Source organism: Diabrotica virgifera, chromosome 2 (assembly GCF_917563875.1).
Source record: "Diabrotica virgifera virgifera chromosome 2, PGI_DIABVI_V3a".
NCBI lineage: Eukaryota > Metazoa > Arthropoda > Insecta > Coleoptera > Chrysomelidae > Diabrotica > Diabrotica virgifera.
Window position 1 is genome coordinate 223510394 of NC_065444.1, and position 25525 is coordinate 223535918.

Genomic DNA, 25525 nt, shown 5'->3' on the forward strand with positions numbered 1-25525 from the left:
AAAACTCACCCCCAGGGCAAAAGTACACATGGCACCATATCACTTTTTTTTCTATGACATGTTAGCTATGCGTATGCCAAATTTCATGTCAATCCAAGCGCAATTTACAGCAAAAACCGTGAAAGAATGTACTATAGGCCGAGACAGAAATGGAGGGACGGTGAGAACTAGGATGCGAGAAGGATCGGGGCAGCAAATTGGCAAAGTTTGCGATGAACAGAGACGACTGGCGAAATAGAGTGTGGAAGAGGAAGGTTAAACTAGGGCTGTAGCACCCCAGGTGATGATGAAATAAAAAGAGGAATTGTGGGATGTTTAGTATGATATTAAAGAAGTTTATCAACCCATAATCAGTTTCACACAGAACCACATCATTTAAGTAGACTCCTGTGTCTCGAACATATTATAGGAGAATGCTACTCCGCCTTCGTAAATGATCCAAATAAAATTGCTTAAATAAAACACATGTTTAGAGATCAAGTGTTTTATTTAAAATAAAACAGAATTAAGCCTATTTCCAATATTTTGTTTAGAATTAGACTTTTGGAGTTGACGCAACCATACCATTCTCGAAACTGCATTCATTTGTTCCGCGAATTATTTTAAACAATCCCTTGTCTCCCCAATCTTCATTCCATGAATTAGCAGCCAACCAATAAGCGACTCCATTCTCTACTCCCCAACCTAAAACTCTGACGGCATGTCCTCCTACATAATCTCCAGCGACATGTTGATAAACACCTAAAATTAATTTATTTCATATATTAATAATATACATATACATATTGCAATATTCTTAATAATAATTGAGTTATTTTTTATTTAGATTTATATAATATATGTAGTCCAGTCGTCAGAGATTTGACCTCTAAAAACGAGACGAATTTTGCTGAGAATGACAAAACTACCCTAAAACATTCATTCCACCCCAAAATATCACAGAGCCTCCATTAAACAATCTCGTCTCTCTTATGTTGCGCTGCCCAAGAAGCACAATAAAGACATTTTAGGTTTTTTAAGGTTTAAAAAGGTTTTATTGTGGTAAATAAGAAGGTAATGGTTTTAAAGTTACCTTGTAGATATACTGCCAGAACTTTAAAACTGTTAAGCATTTGTCACTAATTTTAAAGTATCTAATAAGAGTATCAAATAAGACCAATTACTAATCTTATTAGATAATTTGTCTTATTGTAGTTTTAAATTGGTTTATTCTCAGTTCACTTTAAAACTACTCAGTTCTATGAAGAACTTATTCCGGACTGTTTGGTTTTATTAGATTCTTGTTTGTGACCTTGTAGTTTTATTGCAATTTTAAAGATTCTCCTAATAGGTCTGGATCCCGCGTATGAAAAAAGTTGATTAATAGCAAGCTGAAAATTTGTTAATAGCTTAAGACACCCTTAAGCTATTAACAAATTTTCAGCTTGCTATTAATCAACTTTTTTTTCATACACGGGATCCAGACCTATAATGCGACTAATAAAACCTATTATTAAATCTACTTGATATTAAGACTATTATGTCAGTAAATCATATACCTACTAAAGCTATTTTTTTAGTTTTCTTTAAAGTATCTTTTTTTTGGCCAAAAATGGGCGGCCATTTGTTTTAGAGCGAAACAGTGGTGTGTGTGTGTTGTAAAAAGTGGAAGTACAGTTAGTATAGAAGAAATAAGTCGCTAGTACTTAAAATATAAACGAACTGGTCATTACGGCTTATTTTTCAAATACAACACACAAAGCACTATGACGCCTCGATTTTAGGTTAGATTCACATTAAAACCGAGTGGCATTATTGACAGCATCATTAAAACTACACGGTTTTAATTCCAAGGCAACCTTGCTTTTATGTAGAATATAAATGCTCTTGGAAAGGTAAAAAATAAAACCATTTGATCTTAATTCTCTGTCGATAGACTAAAGGCAGAAACGCATTAGATGGTGTTTTTGTTAATTCATTTATATATAGGACGGTGACAGATATCAATGATAATTTGTTAGCAAATATTTTCTACTATTCATCAAGGGAAAAACAACTGCGTTGTGGAAGGCTACATACACTTCATAAACAATAACGTAATTTTGGTATTTATTTTAAGTGTTAAAATTGGTTTAATATTTAAATAAAAATAGATACGATTAAACTGTTTAAAATATATTTATTTCGTTGAAATTATAATAATAGAAGTACAGTGGAACCTCGATAACTCGGATTAATCGGGACCGCGGCCGATCCGGGTTATCGAAAAACCGGGTTAGCCGGAGAATATGGTAAAAATTAATAAAATACGGTATACTTACAGATAAACTCAGTTAGAATTGAAATAGCATGAAATATATATAAATATGCACAGTACCTACACATCTAAATTACTAAAAACACGCAAACACAAACGGAAGCGAACAATACAAGTAATACATTCACAATCGGAAAGATGTTATGTTATTTAAGAACAGTGAAAACTAAAGACCAGTGTTTAATAAAGAATTTTTTAAATAGTCTTTTAGACTTTAAACAATGCTGTTTGAAAGAAATAAAGCAATACTACAAACAGGTGTCTGCTGTTTCTGCCGGCCTTTGTCATGAGTCATTTTTACTATCGTATAATAATAATAATAATAATTTATTCAACAATAATAGGTACAATCTTTTTAGATATTTACAGCTAAAGTGAATAAATTAACCCGAATATATGTATACATAGTTCAAATTACACAAATACACATTATCTTTCAAATATTATATTACATACATTTTTATCGTTGAAATGTTTATCTGATAATTAACTATTTTGATGGGAAATAAGCCACAATTAAATTCAAAAATAATTTTATTAACGTTTCGACGCCCAAATCGGGTGTCGTCAAAATACAAAATACTGAAAATCAAAATGTTTATCTGATCAAAATCGGTCCGGGTTAGCCGGATTTCCGGGTTATCGGGGGCCGACTTATCGGGGTTCCACTGTATAACGTCTTACGTGCGTACCAAGTACACACACTCTTTTTTCATTAGGATGTAATTAAATAAGTGTTAAGTAAGTGTTAATGTTTTTTATGATTGGCGATACAATTTTGTATGCACCACGTCAGTAAAGACTCTTTATCGAACTCGTCTGTTATTCGCCTCGCTCGCTAACGCTCGATCTGCTCATAATATCAGACTCGTTCGATAAATAGTAACTTTACTGACTTGGTACATAAATGACTATTTCTTTTAAATGCATATACATATTTCGGATTAATTTTTTTTTATTATCATCTTTTAATCGCAAAAAGTCAGAAATTTTAGAGCGCGTGAGTTATTTAGACCTATTTTTGTTAACATTATCAATAAAGTTGGGTGCGCAAGTGTTTTTCTACCTTGACAGTCTAAAATAACCAAGTACTTTTTATTATTTTATAGTTACAAATACGTACCTACTTATCATAAGACATGTAAAAATTTGTTGGCCTATATAGAGTATATGGTTTTAAAGAATCATTTTAATTTAGAGTTTATGTTTATAATAAGGTAAGTTGTCTTTAAAAGTCTCCAATTAAGAAACATTTTTAAAAAACTCTAACATGAAGTAAAAACCACTTCTATGTAATAGGTATATTTACTAAAAATTTTAAAAATCCCAATGGATTTAATAAATATATCCAATTCAGAACGTTTTCGGACCTATCAGTCCATCATCAGTGAATTCAAATACTTGCTAAATAGCCCCAGAACCAAACAATGGTTGTAATTACAATTCAATCTACATTATTTTGAAGTAATATTGAAAAGGCTAAACGCCGATGTTAAAGGATATAACATCCGGGAACATGGTGAAACCCTGTCACGAAACTTAATCAACTATCATAGGCCAACGTTGACTACCAAGTGAACGTTGACTGCCAACGTTGACTACCACTTGGTAGTCGACGTTGGCCTAAGATGGTTGATTAAGTTTCGTGATAGAGTTTCACCATGTTCCCGGAGGTGGTATCCTTTAACATCGGCGTTTAGCCTTTTCAATATTCAAAATAATGTAGATTGAATTATAATTACAACCGTTGTTTGGTTCTGGGGCTATTTAGCAAGTAATTGAATTCACTGATGATGGACTGATAGGTCCGAAATCGTTCTGAATTGGACACTTTTTATTCAATCCATTGGGATTTTTTAAATTATAATAAATATACCAATTACATAGAAGTGGTTTTTACTTCATGTTAGAGTTTTTTAACTATATGGTATACAGCCAACCTAGGGAACTATCCCTTTTTAGTTTAAACCTTTTTAAGTTTGCTGTAAAACTGCCTGCATTTAACCCTTTCGTCCCCCTCGGGATAAATATGTCCCACTACAGTTTAAAAATATTTAATGGCTCAAATGCGTCCCGATTTAAACGTAGTTTTGCTTTAGTGGTATTCTTAGTGCAAAAGCAAGATTGATAAAAATAAAACAAAATCAAGGTAGGTAGCTGGCTGTATACCATAATTAAAAATCATACAGAACAAGTAAAAACTTCGCTTGTACAATGGTATAAAAAGTTTATTGAAAAACTATTAAAAAGTCATCCAAAAGGATTCGCAAAACGTTTTCGATCTAGATCAGATCATCTTCAGTGCGTTCTGCTTAGTACATGAAACTAGCAACCTTGTAGAATAGGTGACATCGAGAAATATGATTTACATTTTTAAAAGATGATGTTAGTAGCGACTCGAAGTCGATGTTAAGCGATAAATTTAAGAGTGCTCAAAGGGCAACATGATTCACTGCTCGATGGTAACGTGTGGTACTTGCCAGTTCGATGGACACAGACCATGGCTTATGTCCAACCACACAGATGTGGCTTATGTCCAGCAGTGAACGCGATTTGATGATTGATGATGATGAGTAATACTTACCACTTTTGTAACTGAAGAAATCGCTGTACACATCAAAACGAGTTTGTATCGGACCATTTGTCAATATTTCCTTTTGCATATTGGGAACTGTAGTATAGTAATTCACTGGACCTGAGGCATAAGTTAACTCGGACTTATAATTTAGTGCGGTATCGTCACATTGATCGCTTCTGCAAGAAGGTGTGCCGTAGTTCAAAGTACTGCATTGCACTTTAGTACCATTTGTATGATGTTCACAAGGTTGAAGCGAATATGATTGACAACCCTATAACAATATATTTAGCTCATTTAACACATGTACGTAAGCTCTCATGTCGTAAGCAAACAAAAATTCCCAATTGGCATTTCGCAGTGTCTTTTTGGTCTACTTTGTGTGACGACCAGTACAAGCAATTGAAGCTATCGGTGAGATTTAAATTACCATACATTCAAATTAATGAACGTTAGTGCTCGGTGATAGTTGTTTTTTTTTTTCGTTAAGGTGTTTGCTCTAAATATGTGTATTTGAACGCAAATGATTAATTCCAGGAAATCAAAATCAGAATAAAAAACGCTAGAGCGAATTTTAACAAAATGAGAAAAGTGTTCTGCACAAGAGATTTAAAGTTGGAACTAAGAGTTAGGTTTGCTAGATGCTACGTTTTCTGCACTTTGTTTTATGAAATGGAAGCTTGGACCTTGAATGGGGCATCAATGGAAAAACTAGAATCATTCGGGCTGTGGGTATACAGAAGAAATCTGAAAATATCGTAGACAGAACACGTCATGAACAAGAGCTTCTAAGAAAGATGAATAAATAAATGGAAATATTTAAGTACCATCAAAACAAGAAAATTGCAATATCTCGGACATATTACATGTGAAGAGAGATACAACTTGCTCCAGTGATTATACAGTGCTCTGGAATAAGTGTTATCCCCTTATTAACTTATTTATCTTTAGCACATAAGGAAAACGCTCGGACAGGTCGATTTTTAAAATAATCAAAAAATATTATAACATCAATGTTTCGAACTTTACGCTATCCCTCTTCAGGTGACAGACACAACTTTGATTTTTTTAATGGGAAAGTACTTCATGTGACAGCTCATTTAAAAGCGTTTGAAATACTAATTACAAAAATGTATAATACCTACTTTAATCCTTTTTGAGAGCGTAAGTGCAAAATTTCGATCGAATTTTTTTTAAACGCATTAATTTTTTTCTAATCCTGAGAAAACTAAGCAGTATTTTTGAAAAATTTAAAGACAGAATAAAAGATTACATTATTACCGAGGGCCGAAAGTCCCTTAGAATAAACAAAAAGTTTCTTTGGAATGATATATTTGAAATTAAACATTAGACTTAATTTTCTCTTTTTTTCACCCCTCTGACTTATTAAAATAATCATAGAAGTTCTCACGGACTTTCGACCCTCGATAATACTGTAATATTTCATTCTGCGTTTAAAATTTTCAAAAATACGTATTATTTTTCTCAGGATTCGAAAAAAATGAATACAATTCAAAATAATTCGACCTAAATTTTGCGCATACGCTCTTAAAAACCATTAAAGTAATATACATTTGTGTAATCAGTATTTCAAAAGCTTTTAAATGAGGTGTCAGATGATGTACTTTCCCATTTTAAAAAATCAATGTTATGCCTATCACCTGAAGAAGGATCGCGTAAAGTTCGAAACATTGATGCTATAATATACTATGATTATTTTAAAAATCGATCTGTTTGAGCAGTTTGCTTATGTGCTAAAAATAAATAAGGTAGTAAGGGGGGGGGGTAACACTTATTCCAGTGCACTGTACACAGAAAGATTCAAGGAAAAAGAAGCTTAGGGGGACGTAGAATATCTTGACTGCGAAACCTGAGAGAATTGTACGGATGTACATCAAATGAACTTTTCGGAGCAGCTCTATCTAAAGTCGGAGTAGCTATGATAATTGGGGACCTCCGTCGCGGAGATGGCACTGAAGAAGAAGATAATTTCTAATACTAGTCGTGAATTGTCGGGAATTTTTATATCAACTCATAAGGCGGTCGGCCTGAATGGTCAAACCTCCTACTTTCAGGCTGAACTATTGTGTGTAAATAATTAATCTTCTATCTTGAAATTAATAATATAGTCTGGGCAGATTATCGGAGAATAGGCCATTTTTGGGAAAAGTTATTTACCAGCAATTTCATTGCTGGAATCGAATCTTATGATTGTATATATTAATAATATAGGTATGCAAAGTCCGCAGATAGTGTGCTACTTTTTTTATAAACACAATGGCGCCCGAAAATTGTGTTTTTTTTTAAGATATTCTTCTTTAGCGGCGAATCGATTGAGGGTAAAATTGTACATAAATCTGCGCGCCTGCGCACACTGACCTGACAGTATGTAGTTCTGACAGTATGTAGTTCATTGCTAATCTTTCAAGATAGGTATGTATGTATCTGTAACCGTGCAAATAAGTCATTAAAGGAATATATTAGTGTTTTTAGGAAATGTATTATAATAATAGTCTCCCGTTTTATACCGCACGCGGCTTTGGGAGTATAGCAGGGTAGTCTGCTATATCTAGGGCCTACGGTATGCAAGGAAGGTAACAGGGCCAGTGATACGCTTCAACCGCCTATTATTACCCCTGGTTTTACCCAAGGTACTCATTTTAATCAGGCTGAGTCGACCTGGGGCCTATGACCATTTTTAAAAATGTCTAGTTGTTCTTGCCGGTGGTAGGATTTGAACTCCGGACCACCGGCATGCGAGGCAAGCACACTACCACCTGCGCTACGCCAGCCCTACCAGGAAATGTATTATTTATTACAATTCTTGTGTTTTTGGATTCGTGTTTCTCTGTTGTAAAATAATAAAATATTATGTAAGCATAACATTTTTACACTATATGTCGCCGTGTTGTGTAATTATACCCGAAACTTACATGGCAATCCCTAGGGCCTCGCTGGAGTAGTGGGTAATGCGTTAGCCCTGAGATTGGAATGACGCGGGTTCAATTCCTGGGCGATTCATTTTTTTTTATTTTTGGTTGTTTTAATAAAAAATTTTTGAAAGTAGTAGATAAGAAAGTTAGTTTGATTTTAAAATAAAATACAAATGACCTTTTAAATATATTTACTTCGTTTAAATTACCTATTATATAAATAGAAGAATATCTTCTTACGTGCGTACAAAGTACACACACATTCTTTTTTTTCAATTTTTGCTCTATAACTCCAAAGATTTTAACTTTACACCAAAAACACACAAATATTCACCTTAATTAAATTCTGTATGGAGACGTGTTTTTCTCGATTTACTTCGACGAAAATTTTCTCGGAAAATGCAAGTTTTTTCAACAAAATCTTTAATTTTCAACTAAAATTTTATATAAGTAATTGTTTATCAATAATTAAATAACTTGGTAATGTAAAATCTCTTTTCGTATAGATTATAATTCCAGAAGCCGATGGAAATTGAATGAACAGTTTAGCAACAATTGAATTGTTAATTAAAAATTTACGGTCGCTATAATAATCACAATAATTATGATACATAAGAATAACTATGATTTTTGTATAAAAAGATACTGTACCTATCTAATGTACTTTACAGAATTGAAATTGGACTATTTAAGCGGCCTCAGGAATATTTTAAAATTATAAACAATCTTTGGCTTATAAATAAATAGAATATCTCGGTAAATATTAAATTAAATTAAATTATGGAAACGGTATTGGAAAAAAAGCGGCAGGACGCTTCTTTTAAAAGAAAAAACGTTTAATTGTGATGAGTGGTTCCTGAGATACAACCAGTCAAAGTTGACCGGCATTTACGGCAAAGATATAAACAATAGAATCATAATTTTTGAAACATCACCTTTTTATTTCGGTCCTCTTTCACCACACCAATTTTTATATCTTTAAAATAATCATAACATATATTATTATAATAAAAACTATCGATATTACGAGTGAAAATTGCCAAAAATAGCATAATTTCAATTAAAAATTAGGTTGGAGAAAATTAAATCTCAAAGTTTAAAATCGGTATACGTTAAAAAAATGCAATTTCTCGGCTTCCCATGGAGCAATTTTCTTCATTCTTTTTTTCCCAAGTAACTCGAGTAGAGCCATCTGACTAATGCATTATTGAATGTCAAAGTTGCTTTTGTTTTGTTATAATAAATTAATTTATTTATTATAACAAAAATTTTTAATTTGTTTAAATAAAGATTGTTTAAATAATTATACAGCTTTCACATGAGAACATTCGTGATTTTAACGTTAAAAGGTACACTTGTAGTAAGTTTATCTAAAAAAAGTCTACAATTGGAAAATATGTAGTTTTCTTTTCTTATAAAGAAATTAATCTATTATAACAAAACAAAAGCAAGTTTGACATTTAATAATGCGTCAGCCAGATGGCTCTACTCGAGTTACTTGAAAACAAAAAAAGAATGAAGAAGATTGCTCCATGGGAAGCCGAGAAAATGCATTTTTTTTAACGTATAATGATTTTGAACTTTGAGATTATATTTTCTCCAACCTAATTCTTGATTGGAATTTTGCAATCTTTGGCAATTTTTACTCGTAATATCAATAGTTTTTATTATAATAATATATGTTATGAGTACTTTAAAGATATGAAAATTGGCGCGGAGAAAGAAGACAAAAATAAAAAGGTGACGGTTCCAAAATTATGATCCTATTGTTTATATCTTTGCCGTAAATACCGGTCAACTTTGACCGGTTGTATCTAAGGAACCACTCATCACAATTAAACGTTTATTCTTTTAAAAGAAGCGTCCTGCCGTTTTTTTTCCGATACCGTTTTCACGATTTAATTTTATTTAATATTTCCCGAAATATTCTATTTGGTTAGAAGCCAAAAAATTGTTTATAATTCCTGAGGCCGCTTAAATAGTTCAATTTCAATTCTGTAAAGTACATTAGATAGGTATCAGTATATTTTTATACAAAAATCATAGTTATTCTTATGTATCATAATTATTGTGGTTATTATAGCAACCGTAAATTTTTAATTAACAAGTCAATTGTTGCTAAACTGTTCATTCAATTTCCATCGGCTTCTGGAATTATAATATATGCAAAAGGAGCTTTGATATTACCAAGACATTTAACTCTTTATAAACAATTACTTATCTAAAATTTTAGTTGAAAAATAAAGATTTTGTTAGAAAAACCTGCATTTACCGGGGAAAATTTTCGTTGAAATAAATCGGGAAAAACACGACTCTATGCAGAATTTAGTTACGGTGAATTTTTATTTTGGGTGTTTTGGTGTAAAGTTAAAATCTTTGGAGTTATAGAGCAAAAATTGAAAAATACACGATTTTCGGGCGCCATTTTGTTTACAAAAAAAATTGCACACTATCTGCGGACTTTGCATACCCATATTATTAATATATACCTACAATAATAAGATTCGATTCCAGCAATAAAATTGCTGGTAAATAACTTTCCTTGTATTTTGCTAATTAGCCCAGAGTAATAGAAAAGGTTACCTGGTTGCTGCCGTAAAGACCTCCTGTAGTAATTCCATTCTCTTGCCAAAACGACCATGCATCATCTATATATCCTCCGGCGCATCCAAATCCACAGTCATCGCAACAAGACAATAAATTTTCAGCAGAAACAGGCACTTTAAGCTTTCCCTGGGTGACTATGCATCGTCTGTCACTCATTGCAGATGCTGCAGACATTGCCTAAAAGCAAATCTTTTTAAATACCAAAAATTATAAATAGAATGTTTTTTATTTAGTTTATTAGCATTGCTCTTAAACTTTAGTTCAACTTGCAAATACATAAATCTAACAAATCAAATTTGCATCTACAAAAAAAAAACAAAATGATGCTACTATTAGTGCAGTAACTGAAGGTGGATATGAGCTATTACCTCCGATTTCGTTGAACCTCCATCGATTTGCATGAAAATTGGTGAGTGGTTAGAGGATATCTTAGGGAACAAAGGTGACATGGTGTCAACTTGCGCTTTTACCCTGGGGGTGGATGACACCCCTTCTTGGGGGTGAAAATTATTTTTTTACAAATAAGCCCATAATTCGATAGAGGGACAAATTCTAAGCAAAATGTGTTATATAAAGTTATTAAAATAAATTAAAACTTTTTGAGTTATCAAAGATCAAAGATTTCAATTTTCGTGAGAAAAATGCATGTTTTTAGCCGATTTTTTATAGATAAATCAAAAACTATAAATTTTTACAAAAAAGTTGTTATTACCAAAATTGAAGCTAATAAAAAATTAAATAAACTTCTTACTAGAAATACCTTTTAGTGTTAAATAAAAGTTAGTTATAGGTAATTGAATGTAAATTTTTTTCGGCGTGTACCCAAATCTAAGTATTCAAGCTTAAATACCGGGAAAATGATGAATTTTATAACATAAACTTATTAAACATTTGTCAAAGTACTTAGAAATATCTATCAAATGAGCCCCAGTAAAAGTTGATAGCATTAAAATTTATGCTCCAAAAATTTTTCAAAATTTTTCCATAAAATGTTATTATTTTTCTTAAATAACTCCGTTAATTTTTACGACATGAGATTCACCTACGAACCATTTGAAAGCTAATTCTAAGGGCTATTAAACCACGTTAAACTTAATCTTTTAAACCTCTTACTTTTTTAAAAATAAAAGCCTAAATGTCCCCTGGTTAAATGGTTCTCGCAGCAAAATTTAAGATTTAAACGTGTCTATCTCGGTTATTTTTTAGTAGTAAACAGGTATAATATTTGATACAGAAAAAACTAAAATTTGGTTATATATCATTTTTTACGTATATGGAGGAGTTGTTATCAAAAGAAAATGAAAATAATTAAAATGAATAATTTTAAAAATTCTGAATTTTTTAAATTACTTATATCTTTTTTCCAAAAATATGTATTCTAAACCGGTCAAAATTGTTAGAGTCATTACTCATGCTAATATAAAGAAGTTCTTGTAAGGATTACTTTAAATTTTAATTTTTGTGAAAATGGCGTATGTTTTATTTTTCACTTTTTCCTAAAAATTTCGAAAGGGGTTCTCTTATTTTCATCATAACTTGCTTAATTTTGATGATATTAACTTCTTCTGGAGCTCATCTGATAGGTATTTCGAAGTACTTTGATAAGTGGTTAAAAGGTATATTTTATAAAATGCATCGCTGTCCCTTTATTTAAGCTTGAATACTTAGATTTGAGTACTTGTCGAAAAAAAATACATTTAATTACCTATACCTCACTTTAAATTAACATTAGTTTACTTCTTTAAGTAAGGAGTGTATTCAGTTTTTATTATTTTCAATTTTGGTAATAATATTTTTTTTGTAAAAGCTTATAGTTTTTGAGTTATACGTGAAAAACAGCTTTAAAACATGCATTTTTTACGAAAAAATAAAATTTTTTATCTGTAATAACTCAAAAAGTATTGATTTATGTTAATAACTTTATATAATCAATTTTGCTTACAATTTATCCCTCTGTCGATTTATTGTATTACTTTTAATAAAATAATTTTCAGCCTCGGGAAGGGGCGGCATCCACCCCCAGGGTAAAAGCGCAAGTTGGCATTATGTCACCTTTGTTCCATGGGGTATCCTCTAACTACTCACCAATTTTCATGAAAATCGATGGAGGTTCAACGAAATCGGAGGTGAAAACCTTCAGTGACTGCACTATATGAATAAATGAAAATTCTGGTCTAAATAGTGTCTTTCACAGTACTGAAATATGAACACATGAAGCTTATAATAGCAATGACAATGTATTGCTAAATTATTTAACATTATGAGCTTTTATTCTTCTTCTTCTTCTTCCTGTATATAATAATTTTTGCTTGTTCATTGGCAGGTTGTTTTCTCTATGGAAGACTGTCACTTTATCTCTTACGCGACCGATACTTCTTCTACCAATTGGTGATTTGTTCCTTGCTATTTTAACGACTCTTATGTACGCGATTCCACTGATGTGATTGTTCCAATATTTTTTTTCTATTTAGTGTCCACTCGTTTATACTTTGTTCATTACATTTTGTTCTGATCTTATCACTCCTTATCTTCCAGTTACTATCGACCCCCATCTTATTCGTGCTTTACTGATTACTATTGTTCTAGTTTTCTAATTAAATTTTCTGAATTAAAATCGTCATGTTAAATTATTTTGCTCTTGTATTAAATCTGTGAACTAGTAACTAGTCTTTGAAGGCTACATTCGTTTTAGTTTATCAATATTGAATCGTCTGCGTAACATAACGTCTGCGTTTATATAATATATCAGAACTCAACTTATTCTCTTACTTTTTTTTTTAATATTTTACTTACCCAGCAAGATCCACAAGCAGATTGGTCTACAATAGTGCTGATAACATCTGAACAGTCTTTCCAGTTTTCCCTTGCATCGAAAGAATCTGGAACTTGAATATCTTCACTGTGCATAAATCCTTTTACATCTCCTAAACTCCTTTTTCTCGCTCCTAATAAATTTTTTATTTCTTGGATTGAAAGTTTCTCATCAAAGTTCTTTCCAGCAACCCATGTGTTTTGCTTGCTATTGATATAGTTTATAAACTCATTTGAAAGAGGATTTAAGTTAGCTTTGTAACTTAATACAACAGGTAGTAATAGTGTAATAATACAAGCCGCTTTCATTTTGGTCAATCTGTAAAAGATGAAGAGGAATTAATTATACTTTTATTTATATTATACTGGTCTATATATTATACTCCTTCTATATTCTATATATTATACTCCTTGCGGACAGCAGAGAAGGACTGCAAATTTTGGTTGATCGCACTACGCAGTACTGCGAGACTTATGGAATGGCTCTGAACACAAAAAAAAAAACATAAATAATGATTGCCGAGAAAATGCATTTTTTTAACGTATACTAATTTTCACTCGTAATACCGATAGTGTTTATTATAATAATATATGTTATGAGCATTTTAAAGATATATGAAAATTGGTGTGGAGAAAGAGGACTGAAATAAAAAGGTGATGGTTCGAAAATTATGATCCTATTGTTTATATCTTTGCCGTAAATGCCGGTCAACTTTGACTGGTTGTATCTCAAGAACCACTCATCACAATTAAACGTTTTTGAAGTTATACTTCTTTACGCGCGATATGAGGGTGAATTTTTATATGTTAAAACCTACGATCCGGGCGCATGCGCATTATAACTTTGTTCTGATTGGATGTTCAAATGACATGTCAAAAATTATCCAATATGGCAGCTGTAGCGCAGCTGTGGTTTGGACGGTTGACGGTTTGGTTATGTATGGTTGTTGCGTTTTAAAATTTGTGGGAAGAGAAACAACAAAGGTTAGTTAATAGTTATACTGCCTTTTTAAATAGTTTTCATATTATACTTTTGAAGTTATACTTCAAAATGTTTTAATTTATTTATGTATCAGTCCAGAAAAGGTGTGGAAAGAATATATTAGTGTTTTTAAATATATTTTTCTACAAACGTGTTAAAAATGCAATTTTTAGGACTCCATAGGATCGTTAAAAATGCTACTGTAAGGCACTAGTGCTTTAAAATTTTTAAGGCACTGCAGTTAAAAGTGAATTGTCAAATTGTGAAACGTCAGAAAAATTTATATTTCATTTATTAACAATACAACTTGCGCAATTTGAAAAAGGTGGTTTAAAAGGTTTTTTATTATAATTTTGTGTCTTTGGATTTGTCTTCCTTGGGCGTAAAATAATAAAACATCTATTTTTATATTTCACTTGTCACCGTGATGTATAATTATGTATATCTGAAAGGTAAGTAGCATGCGGCTTGATGGCCTTGTTGGTAGAGCATTGGACCAGAGATAAAAAAATCGCGAGATTGCGGGTTCAAATCCCGGACGATTCATACTTTTTTCTTTTTTTTTAATATTTGGCATTGTTAAGTTTTGGTTCATTTTTGGTAATTATTGTTAATTTTTTGTATTGTAACTGTTAAGTAAGTATATTTATTTCGTTGAAATTATATTATAATAGAAGTATAACTTCTTACGTGCGTACAAAGTACACACACATTCTTTTTTTTTTAATAGAAGCGTCCTGCCGCTTTTTTCCAATACTCTTTTCATGATTTAATTTAATTTAACGTTTCCCGAGATATTCTATTTGTTTATAAGCCAAAAAATTGTTTATAATTTTAAAATATTCCTGAGACCGCTCAAATAGTCCAATTTCAATTCTATAAAGTACATTAGATAGGTATAGTGCCTATTTATACAAAAATCATAGTTATTCTTACGTCATTCTTAGACGTAAGAATAACGTCATTTATTCTACGTCATAAATCATAGTTATTCTTATCATAATTATTGTGGTGTTTTATAGCGACCGTAAATGTTTAATTAACAATTCAATTGTTGCTAAACTGTTCATTCAATTTCCATCGGCTTCTGGAATTATAATCTATACGAAAAGAGCTTTTATATTACCAAGTTATTTAATTATTTATAAACAATTACTTATCTAAAATTTTAGTTGAAAATTAAAGATTTTTTTGGAAAAACCCGCATTTTCCGGGGAAAATTTTCGTCGAAGTAAATCGGGAAAAACCCGTCTCTATGCATAATTTATTTACGGTGAATTTTTATTTGGGTGTTTTTGGTGTAAAGTTAAAATCTTTGCAGTTATAGAGCAAACATTGAAAAAAACACGATTTTCGGGCGCCATTTTGTTTATAAAAAAGTAGCACACTATCTGCGGACTTTGCATACCTACCTATATTATTAATATATACAATCATAAGATTCGATTCCAGCAACAAAATTGCTGGTAAATAACTTTTCCCCAAAAATGGCCTATTCTCCTTTAATCTGCTGCCCAGACTATATCAAAAGTTTTTAATAAACATTGAATATAAATCATGATATATCATAAAATGTATCATATATTTTTTATAAAAACTCAAGCTAATTTATAATTCATTTTACTCACGGTTGTTGCTCCAAATTTTAAAGAACCATTTGGATTGACATGCAATTTGGCATAAACATAGCTAACATGTCAAAGAAAGAAGGTGATATTGTGCCGATGTGTGATTTTGTCCGGGGGGTGAGTTTCTTCCCTTCTCAGAGGTGAAAAAATACACGTTCAAGATAAGTCCGGAATTGGATAAACTAACTAATTCTAAGCAACTTTAGTTCCATAGATTGTTTTCACTAAGTCAATAGTTTTGAGTTATTTGCGAGTGAATATGTTCAGTTTTCAACAAAAAAAACTACATTTCTAGAGGGTTTTTCGGAAATAAGTCAAAAAGTCCTCTGTAGTGTAGACCCAGTAGGAGCAGAGTCGTAGGTTATGAAAAATAGGTTCTTATTCGTCAAATTCCAAATCGAATATTTTAACTCATCACACCTTTTTTAAAGTGTTTAAAAAAGCTGAATTTCTGTTTTTCTTTAAAAGTTTCTAGCATCAAAAGTAAACAAGGTACGCTCGAAACATAGTTGGTCATTTTTCTTGGTAAAAAAAACTACTTAGCATCTTAAATGAAACTAATCGTTACCGCTTCACAAGTTACTTGACTTACCTATGTAGGTACCTATTGTTTATAATATGATCTGTAAGTTTTATCGGTTCAAAGTTCTCATTTTTGAAAAAAATTGGTTGAGTAAAAATTGTTTTCTAATTATGAAAATTTTTTTCAAAATAACTTAAAAATTATTGGTGATACCAAAAATCTTAAGTGGTAAAAAATATGCTATTGTAAATATTTTGGACTTTTTGTTTTCCTGAAGACAAAAATTGGTTATAAGGTATGGCTATTCAAAATTTGTATACACTCGTGATTAGTGACTCGTTTAACCCATTTAACTACAGCCTTTTCAAAAATAAGCACTATGAATCAATGAATCTTACAGATCTTATAAAAATACATTAGTAAAGTAATTTGTGAAGCGGTAACGATTAATTTCATTTCGCATTTTTCAATTTTTCGAACAACATTATTTTGATCGTAACTTACTTAGTTTTCATGTTAAAAACTTTTTTAAGTTTTTTAAAATAATTTAAAAAAAGTTGAAATCAGTCTTCTCGCGAAAATTGCTTAATTTTTTGGTTATTTGGTAGAACTTACTTTTTATTAGCTAGAACTCTGCTGCTTTATACGGGTCTACAGACTTTATATATGTATACTCCACTTTTTTCACTTTTTATCAGCTATATTTTTTCTAATAGTATTTTTTTAAATAAAATACTTCCTTAGTTATTTGCGAAAAAGAGCCTGAAAATGTGATTTTTTGTAGAAGAATAAACATTTGCACTCGCAATTAACTCGAAAAGTATTGACTTAATGAAAAACAATATAGAAAAAAAGTTGATTAGAATTAGTTAGTTCGTCCAATTCAGGACTTATTTTGAACGTATATTTTTTCACCCCGAGAAGGGGCGAAAGTCATCCCCTGGGTAAAAGCACACATCACCAAAATATCTCGTTTTTTCTTTGACATTATTAGCTATGTGTATGCCAAATTTCATGTCTATCCAAACCGTTCTTTAAATTTTTTTGGTTTGAAGGTTTTGTAATATTTTACCGTGAGTGAATGGACTATTAAAGCAGTAAATTAATGTTAATCCTATCGTTTTCCATACTGACATGACTGATGACTTTGCGCCAGCCGTTTTGATAAATAATAAAATTCAAAAATTTTCTACATCTAAATCTCCAGACATAATAAATTAAAAACCAATATCGGAAAACTACTATAGCTTTTAAAAAATGAACATTGGAATGAAATTAATATAAAAAAAATAGATTTTCAAATTGCATATTATGATAATTTATTAATAAGTTAAATAATTACATACAAGTCTCTAGGGAGATAAAACCCTGAAATAAAAAAATATAAAAAAAACTTGGATTGGTGAGGTTGATATCAATCAAACGACGAGATTTTCTTAAAAATAAATTAGTGTTTATATTTTATCCTTATTATCCTTACCACTTACCACTATAATTGTCTATATTTATGCAGATTTATGATGAGGGTGCTATAAATACAAACAAAAGGAGCATCGAGCGTCTTGAGATTATTTTTATGACGGTATAAAACGGTATAAAACTTGCATTAAATATCTGTTTCCAAATTTGCAACTTTGCAGTTTTACAACTTCGTACTAATATAAAAAATAGTACAAAAGTGTTTGTGTTAGTACGTGTTTAGGCAGGCAACGGCGGTTATTCTTTAAATAAGTGTTGAGACAAGGGCTTTGCTTAGCAGGTAAGATGGAGGAACCTTACAATAAATAACGTTCTCTGTGATAGGTACTTAATAAATTTCTTCTTCTTCTTCTTCTTCTTTTATATAGGCAGTACTGCCTGTTTTTCTTCAACGGTGCCTTTCATTCTGCCCCTAAGTTGTCATTCCATCTTTTCCTTGGGCGTCCTATACTTCTCCTGCCTAACGGTGACTTGTCCCTGGCTATTCTTACTATCCTTGATTCAGACATCCTGCTTATGTGCTCATTCCACTCTTCTTTTCTGTTCTTTACCCAGGTATTTATATTGTCTACTCCACATATGCGTCTGATTTCCTCACTTCTTACCCTATCCTGTAGTCCTTTTCCAGCAATCCTTCTTAAGATCTTCATTTCGTTGGTTTCCAGATGTCTTCGTGTTTTGCTTGTATCTGGTCTTGTTTCGGCCGTGTAAGTCATAACTGGCCTAATAACTGACTTATATATTCGGGCCTTTGTTTCCAATCTTAGGTGTTTGTTTTTCCAAATTGTGTCGTTTAGGCATCCGGCCGTTCTACTGGCTTTAATTATTTGGTCTTTTACCTCTTCTTCGATATTGTTGTCGGCTGATAGATTAATTCCCAGATATTTGAAAGTCATTACTTGTTGTATAATTTGATTGTCTAACTCCAATTTGCATCTTATTGGTTCTTTGGCAATTACTAAGCTTTTTGTTTTTTGGACTGATATTTTCATATTCATTTCTTTTGCGTTAATGTTGAACTCGTGCAATAATATTTGTAGGTCGTCTTCGCACTCTGCTACTAACACGGTGTCATCAGCGTAACAGAGTATTTTTATCTCTCTATTGCCCATTTTGTACCCTCTTTTTTTCTTCACTTGTTTTATTATTGCATCCAATATTATGTTAAACAGTAGAGGGCTTAGTGAATCTCCTTGCCGGATTCCTGTGTTTGTTTCTATGGGTTCTGTTATTATTCCATTGACTTTCATCTCTATTTTATTTCTTACATATATGTTTCCTATCAGTTTTATGATATCCAGTGGTAAATTTTTCTCATAGAGAAGGTGTATCACATCTTTTAATTGGATTCTATCAAACGCTTTCTCTAGGTCTATGAAACAGAAAAAGGCTGGTTTGTTATATTCTAATGATTTCTCCGCTATTTGCCTTATCACAAAAACTGCATCGTTACATGATCTTCCACTTCTAAATCCTTGTTGTTCATCCGATATATTTATGCACGCCATTATTTTCTCCATAAGTATTTTTGTTGTGAGTTTCAGTATAGTGCTCAGTAAATTTATCCCTCTATAGTTACTGGGGTCTGCCCTATCACCTTTCTTAAATAGCGCTATCATTTGAGTGGTTCTCCATTCTTCTGGAATTCTTCCTGTATTTATTATTTTACTTATAAGGATATTCAGTTCTTTGTGAAGTCTATCTCTCCGTACTTAATAAATTTGATTTTCAAATTTTTGGATGAATAGGTATTTTTTGTTTTTATTTATAAATACCTACCCAAAAATTAAAATTTATTAAGCAGTTACGTTTCGTAGTGTGTACTTATGTAGTTCAAAATGTCCCAAACAAATTAGAAACAAAAGAAGCAAAAAGCGCGTTAAAGAGGGCCACTGCGGGGCCCGGGCCCTGGTTCCGCGGAACCCACAGAACCATGCTCAGTATGCCACTGTCGCCAATGTCCTTAAAGAATGAGGCACATAAAGAAAAAGAAGATTATACTGGTAAATAAACCTATAGCGATACCACTGGGAACTGCTAAAAGTAATTAAGGCTAAAATGAAGATCAGGTGCGGGAGCACGCCAAATAGAATTCTATTTTAGTGACGTCACGTTGCCTAGCAACCGTCGATTCTCCCATTATGAAATTCTATTTTGTGACGTCAGCAAAATAGAATTCTATTTGGTGTGCTCTGGGCCCTGACAGATCATTTTAACGCGATATAATATTGGATGTATAGCCGAAGTTTAGCTTATCTTAACTTGATTAAAGAACTTAGTGAAACATTAAAGAAACGATCAACTATATTATAATGAAAATGTTTTAAAAGTGCATTTAATTAAGTGTAATATGGACAGACAAAGACAGAAGACAAAGTTTATGAGAATATCGAAAACTCAAATGCAATAACGAGAATCTCTTCCGTCGCGGAGATGGCACAAAGAAGAAGAAAAATATGGAGAATGTACGGAAATTTTTAATAGAAATAATATCGAAAATAATAAAATAAGATAAAAGGGGATATTATTACTGATGTAAAGGAGAGATTGTGTCACTGGACCAATTACGTTCAAGAACAATTTAATGATGAAAGAGAAAAACTGTCATGAGAAACCAAGGGGGATACCGACCACCAATATACGAGAAGAAGTCATATATGCCATTAAAAACCTAAAAGAGGGCTAAGCTACTGGACCAGATGATGTGCCCATCGAATTAATAAAACTCATTGATGAAAATGTTTTTGATATAATGGTTGAACTCTTTAGATAATATTTTATATCAGACTGCCACAATCTTCAGACAATGGCTACAGTTGACCTTTGCAGCAATTTCCAAAAAGTCAAGTGCAACAACTCATTTAGATTACAGAACTATATCTTTAATGATCACACTCTTTAAGAGCACACTTAAAACATTTTTGAAAATAATACACAGCAGAGTGCAAAGGGTTTTGCGCTGTATATCGTAAACTAGCGACTCTACAAAAAATTTCGTCAGAAATGATTTGATGCAAATTAAATTATCTTCAACTTTATTTATATGTATATAGCAACCAGGTTGTTATATAAATAATTCATTGAAATATTAATATAAATCCGTAATATGTGTGTGTATCACTAACTCAGCGGAGTAATGTGCAGTGTGTGTGTTGAGTAAGTGTCTTGTTACTTTGCAAAGTCGACGTCATTGTCTTTGCAAAGAGACGCTAATTGTATCCGAACGTCTGCGGTCCCTCCGGTGAGGACCCATCCCACAAGGACAGAAACTATTTTCATTTATTAATTTATAATAAACGAAAAATTCCTGACCCTGGTGAGATTCGAACTCACGGTCATTCGGACCTTTCGATCCAAAGGTAGGTGCTTTTACCACTGAGCCACAGAGAGGGATAATATAAATCCATTCCAATATTACATAATTAACTATTTAGATGGGAAATAAGCCACAATTAAATTGAAAGAATAATTTTATTAACGTTTCGAAGCCCAAATCGGGTTTCGTTGTCAAAATACAAAATACTACTAAATTAAACAAAAATGTTGTTGCTAAGTAAAAAAATTCTTCTAATAGGTAATTTATTTAATCTGACTCATTAGTCCATTCTTTCACGGTTTTTGATCTAAATTTTAAAGAACGGTTTGGATTGACATGAAATTTGGCATGCGTATAGCTTACATGTCAAAGAAAAAAAGTGATATTGTGCCGATGTGTGCTTTTGCCCTAGGGGTGACTTTCACGCCCTCTTGGGGGTGAAAAAATATATGTCCAAAATAAGTCCGGAAATGGGTAAACTGACTAATTTTAAGTACCTTTTGTTCTATAGAGCTTTTTCGCCAAGTCAACACTTTTGGAGTTATTTGCGAGTGAATATGTTCATTTTTCAACAAAATAACCACATTTTTAGACGGTTTTTCGCAAATAACTCAAAAAGTAAGTACTTTGTCGAAAAAAACGTTCTTAGCAAAAATATAGCTTATAAAAAAGTAAAAAAATGATGTACACGTTAGGTCTCTGGATCTCGTAGAACCAGAGTTATAGCCAATGAAAAATAGATTCATATTCACCAAATTTCAAATAGAATATTTCGACGTGGAATATCCAAAAAATTAAGCACTTTTTGGGGAAAACCCATTATAACTTTTTAAAAGTGTTTTAAAAAATCTTTATTTTGTTTTACAAAAAGTTCATAGCATTAAATTTAAGCAAGTTACGCTCAAAATAAAGTGGGTCCCTTTTGTTTTTGCAAAAAAAATCGGGTAGACCAACACCTAATTAGCAACTTAAATGAAATTAATCGTTACCGCTCCACAAATTATTTTACTTATGTTGTGTTTATATGATCTGTAAGTTTCATCGATTCAAAGTGCTTATTTTTAAAAAAATTTTGTTTCAAAGTAAAATTTTTAAAAATTTAAATTTTGAAAAATATGCTTTTTTTCAAAATAACTTAAAAATTGTCAGAGATACCAAAAATCTCGAAAAACAAAAAAAGTCTGATTTGCTTTTCTGAATATCATGTATTTTTTTGTTTTTCTGTTAGACAAAAATTGATTAAGATTTGGTGTTTCTAAATTTGCATACATTCGTAATCAGTGACTCGCTCAACCCCTTTTAACTACAGCCCTTTCATTCAATAATAAGAACTTTGAACCGATGAAACTTACAGATCATAAACAATATATACACGAGTCAAGAAACTTGTGAAGTCGTAACGATTAAGTTCATTTAAGATACTAATTAGAGGGTGATTTTCTCGATTTTTTTACCAAAACCAAAAGGGACTAACTTTATTTTGAGCGTAACTTGTTTAATTTTGATGCTAGAATTTTTTTTTATAAAACAAAAATGAAGCTTTTTTTAAACACTTTAAATAAATTGTAATGAGTTTTCCCCGAAATGTGCTTCATTTTTGGTTATTTCACGTTAAAGTATTCCATTTGGAATTTGACGAATATGAACCTATTTTTCATTAGCTTTAACTCTGCTTCTACTAGGTGTAAAGACGTGATGTATACACCCATCTTTTTAAATTTTTTACAGGCTATATTTTTTCTAAAAATGTTTTTTCGACAAAATACCTACTATTTGAGTTATTTGCGAAAAACCGTCTAAAAGCGTGATTATTTTGTTGAAAAAATGAACATATTCACTGCCAAATAACTCGAAAAGTATTGACTTAGTGAAAAAACTCTATAGAACAAAAGTTACTTAAAATTATCCAGTTTATCCATTTCCTGACTTTTTTTGGACGAATATTTTTTCACCCCCAACAGGGGGTGAAAACCACCCCCAGGGCAAAAGCACATATCGGCACAATATCACTTTTTTTCTTTGACTTGTTAGCTACGTGTATGCCAAATTTCATGTCAATCCAAGCGGTTCTTTAAAATTTAGAGGTTTTGCAATATTTTACCGTTAAAGAACGGACTATATATTGGCAATTCAGACGTATAGAAGTAGAAGACTTTAAAATGATATCGCCAATATTTATGAGTTGCGTTCCTGGGACGACTTTACTAAAAGATAGTTCATTCTATTATAAGTTCATTCATAGTTCATTCCATTATAATTAATAAAATTATTTTTTCAATTTAATTGTGGCTTATTTCCCATCTAAATAGTTAATCATAAAAATGCCACAAGGAAATAGCTTCAGAACAACAATATTAAATAAATGGAAAATTAGGGAAACGTGGCGTTTGTTTTTCTCAAATTTTATTGAATTAAAAAAGTATTTTTTTTAAATCCCCTCTGTAACTTAGTGGTATAAGAGTTTTTTTTTATTAAAAATTAATAAATTAAATTAATTTTATTCTTGAGAAATATTCGCAAACGTTCGGATACAAATTAGCGTCTCTTTTTTTAAAAACAATGAAGTCGACTTTACTAAGTAACAAGATATTGACTGCGCACACACACTGCGCATTACATCTGATTGCGAAATCAATCGTACCATGCCAATGGCCTTAGTTGTAGATGCATTTAAACTGAATTAAAAAAAGTACTTTCGTACTTACAAAAAATGGAAAAAAAACTGTATTAAGGCTTACCTCTATTCACAAATTCTGAACTAAAGAACAAGAAAACTAACATCATTTATATACTAAATCAGATACAAAGTCACGTGTTTTAAATGTTTTTTTAGTACATCCAATATTAAGTGTATTGCGCAAATATAATCACTTTTAGCCCGATCAAAGAACCTAATGACACACAAAAAATTAATCACGGATGAAAAGTTTTCATATTTATATGTATATTAGGGTGTATTTTGTAAAATAATGAAAAAAATATATATTTTAGAAAATTTCGTAAGATTACCTATTGCACATAAAAAATTGCACCTTTTTTAATTAACTAATTTTTTAATCAATAGGTAATTTGAGACAATTACCAAATATAAAACTTTACGAAAAAGACATAACATGTTTAAAAAATAACTTAAATTTTAATATGAATGAATTTGCATAATAAATTAGAAATTATCTAATTTAAGAAAAAATATTTAAAGATTAACACATATAGTTTTAAGAGCAACAAATATTTGTCGTCATAAGAATTTATATAGGTAATTATTTGCACTAAAATTCCTCTTGGATTTACCTTTTAGAATGCGTACCTATATAATATTTATAAGAATATAAGAATATTTAAAAATTTTTAAAATATTACGAGTAAGGGTAAACATTTGTGTTGTCTTAAAAATATTTTTATTTTATTTATAAGTGCACTTTTAGAAATTCAATCAACAATAACTTTGTTGTAACAGATAAAAAGCAATAAAAATGTTAACTATAGTTGGGTTTTAATTTCAATATTTTATAAATGCTAGAATATTCCACAGGGTGTGGTGAACTTTCAGAAAAAAATACAGTTTGATTGGCACACCCGGTATACAATGACGATGTACCTGTTTAGCAACAATATTGTTACAGCGATATTATTAAAGAATAAGGCTATAACATATTGAAAAAATCACTTAAATCGGACAACAGGTTTAGGAAATTTGAGACATAAATAACCCGGCATCCGACAGCTGAAATTTTCTGCCTCTAACAGACATGTGAGGTGTAACAAACCCCAGAAATTTAAAGAGTTAATATCTTTACGTTTAGTTGTCTGTGATATCTGGAACGTCAACATCTTGAAGCTGGTCAGGATAGTCACTATTTACACTAACATTGTCTATTTCTTCACTTACTTCCGAATTCCGAATCACTCTTGTCAATACATTCGTCACTGTCTGCTTCATCCCATAAGGCCTGAAGGCGTGCTTATTCTCGTTCGTAATTCATTTTAGCTTAGACTAATAAAAAATATGTTAAAATCTGTAATAAGTAGGTACTATTCACTTACCTATACTTACTTATTTATAGGAGAAAAATAAAATAAAGACACTTTTGCAGAAAGTGTAAAATCCGACTAGTGGGGTGTAACCATTTTAAATCCAAATGTAATACAGCCCAATATATGAAAAAATAAAGTTAATTTTGCAAAATGGAGGTACTTACTTCCTACTTTATGGTTGCTTTCAAATAATAAACACTTTTAACTACTAGGTATTCCCAATTTTTCATCCTTGATTTATTTTTTTTTGTTTTGAAAAAATTTTGTTTATTAATCGGACTATTTCATCTTCTTCAAATTTTGTATTTAAATACTCTACTTAAAACTTATCATGTCTTTC

At 31.2% G+C, this 25525-nt stretch overlaps 1 protein-coding gene across 2 annotated transcripts; it reads right to left on the bottom strand.

Moving 5' to 3' along the window:
* Positions 1-468: 468 nt before the first annotated feature.
* LOC126880413 (cathepsin B-like) lies at positions 469-23939 on the bottom strand. Of its 2 annotated transcripts, XM_050644258.1 has the most exons (5): positions 23889-23939; positions 13205-13541; positions 10388-10588; positions 4881-5145; positions 469-741 (listed from the first exon to the last, which is right to left on the bottom strand). In XM_050644258.1, the coding sequence occupies exons 2-5, from the start codon at positions 13529-13531 to the stop codon at positions 536-538; spliced, it is 999 nt and encodes a 332-aa protein (XP_050500215.1). In that variant the 5' UTR covers positions 13532-13541; positions 23889-23939; the 3' UTR covers positions 469-535. The 2 variants fall into 2 exon arrangements, with proteins under 2 accessions (XP_050500215.1, XP_050500214.1); XM_050644257.1 differs by lacking the exon at positions 23889-23939 and having other exon boundaries at positions 13205-13561.
* Between the last annotated feature and the right edge of the window lie 1586 nt (positions 23940-25525).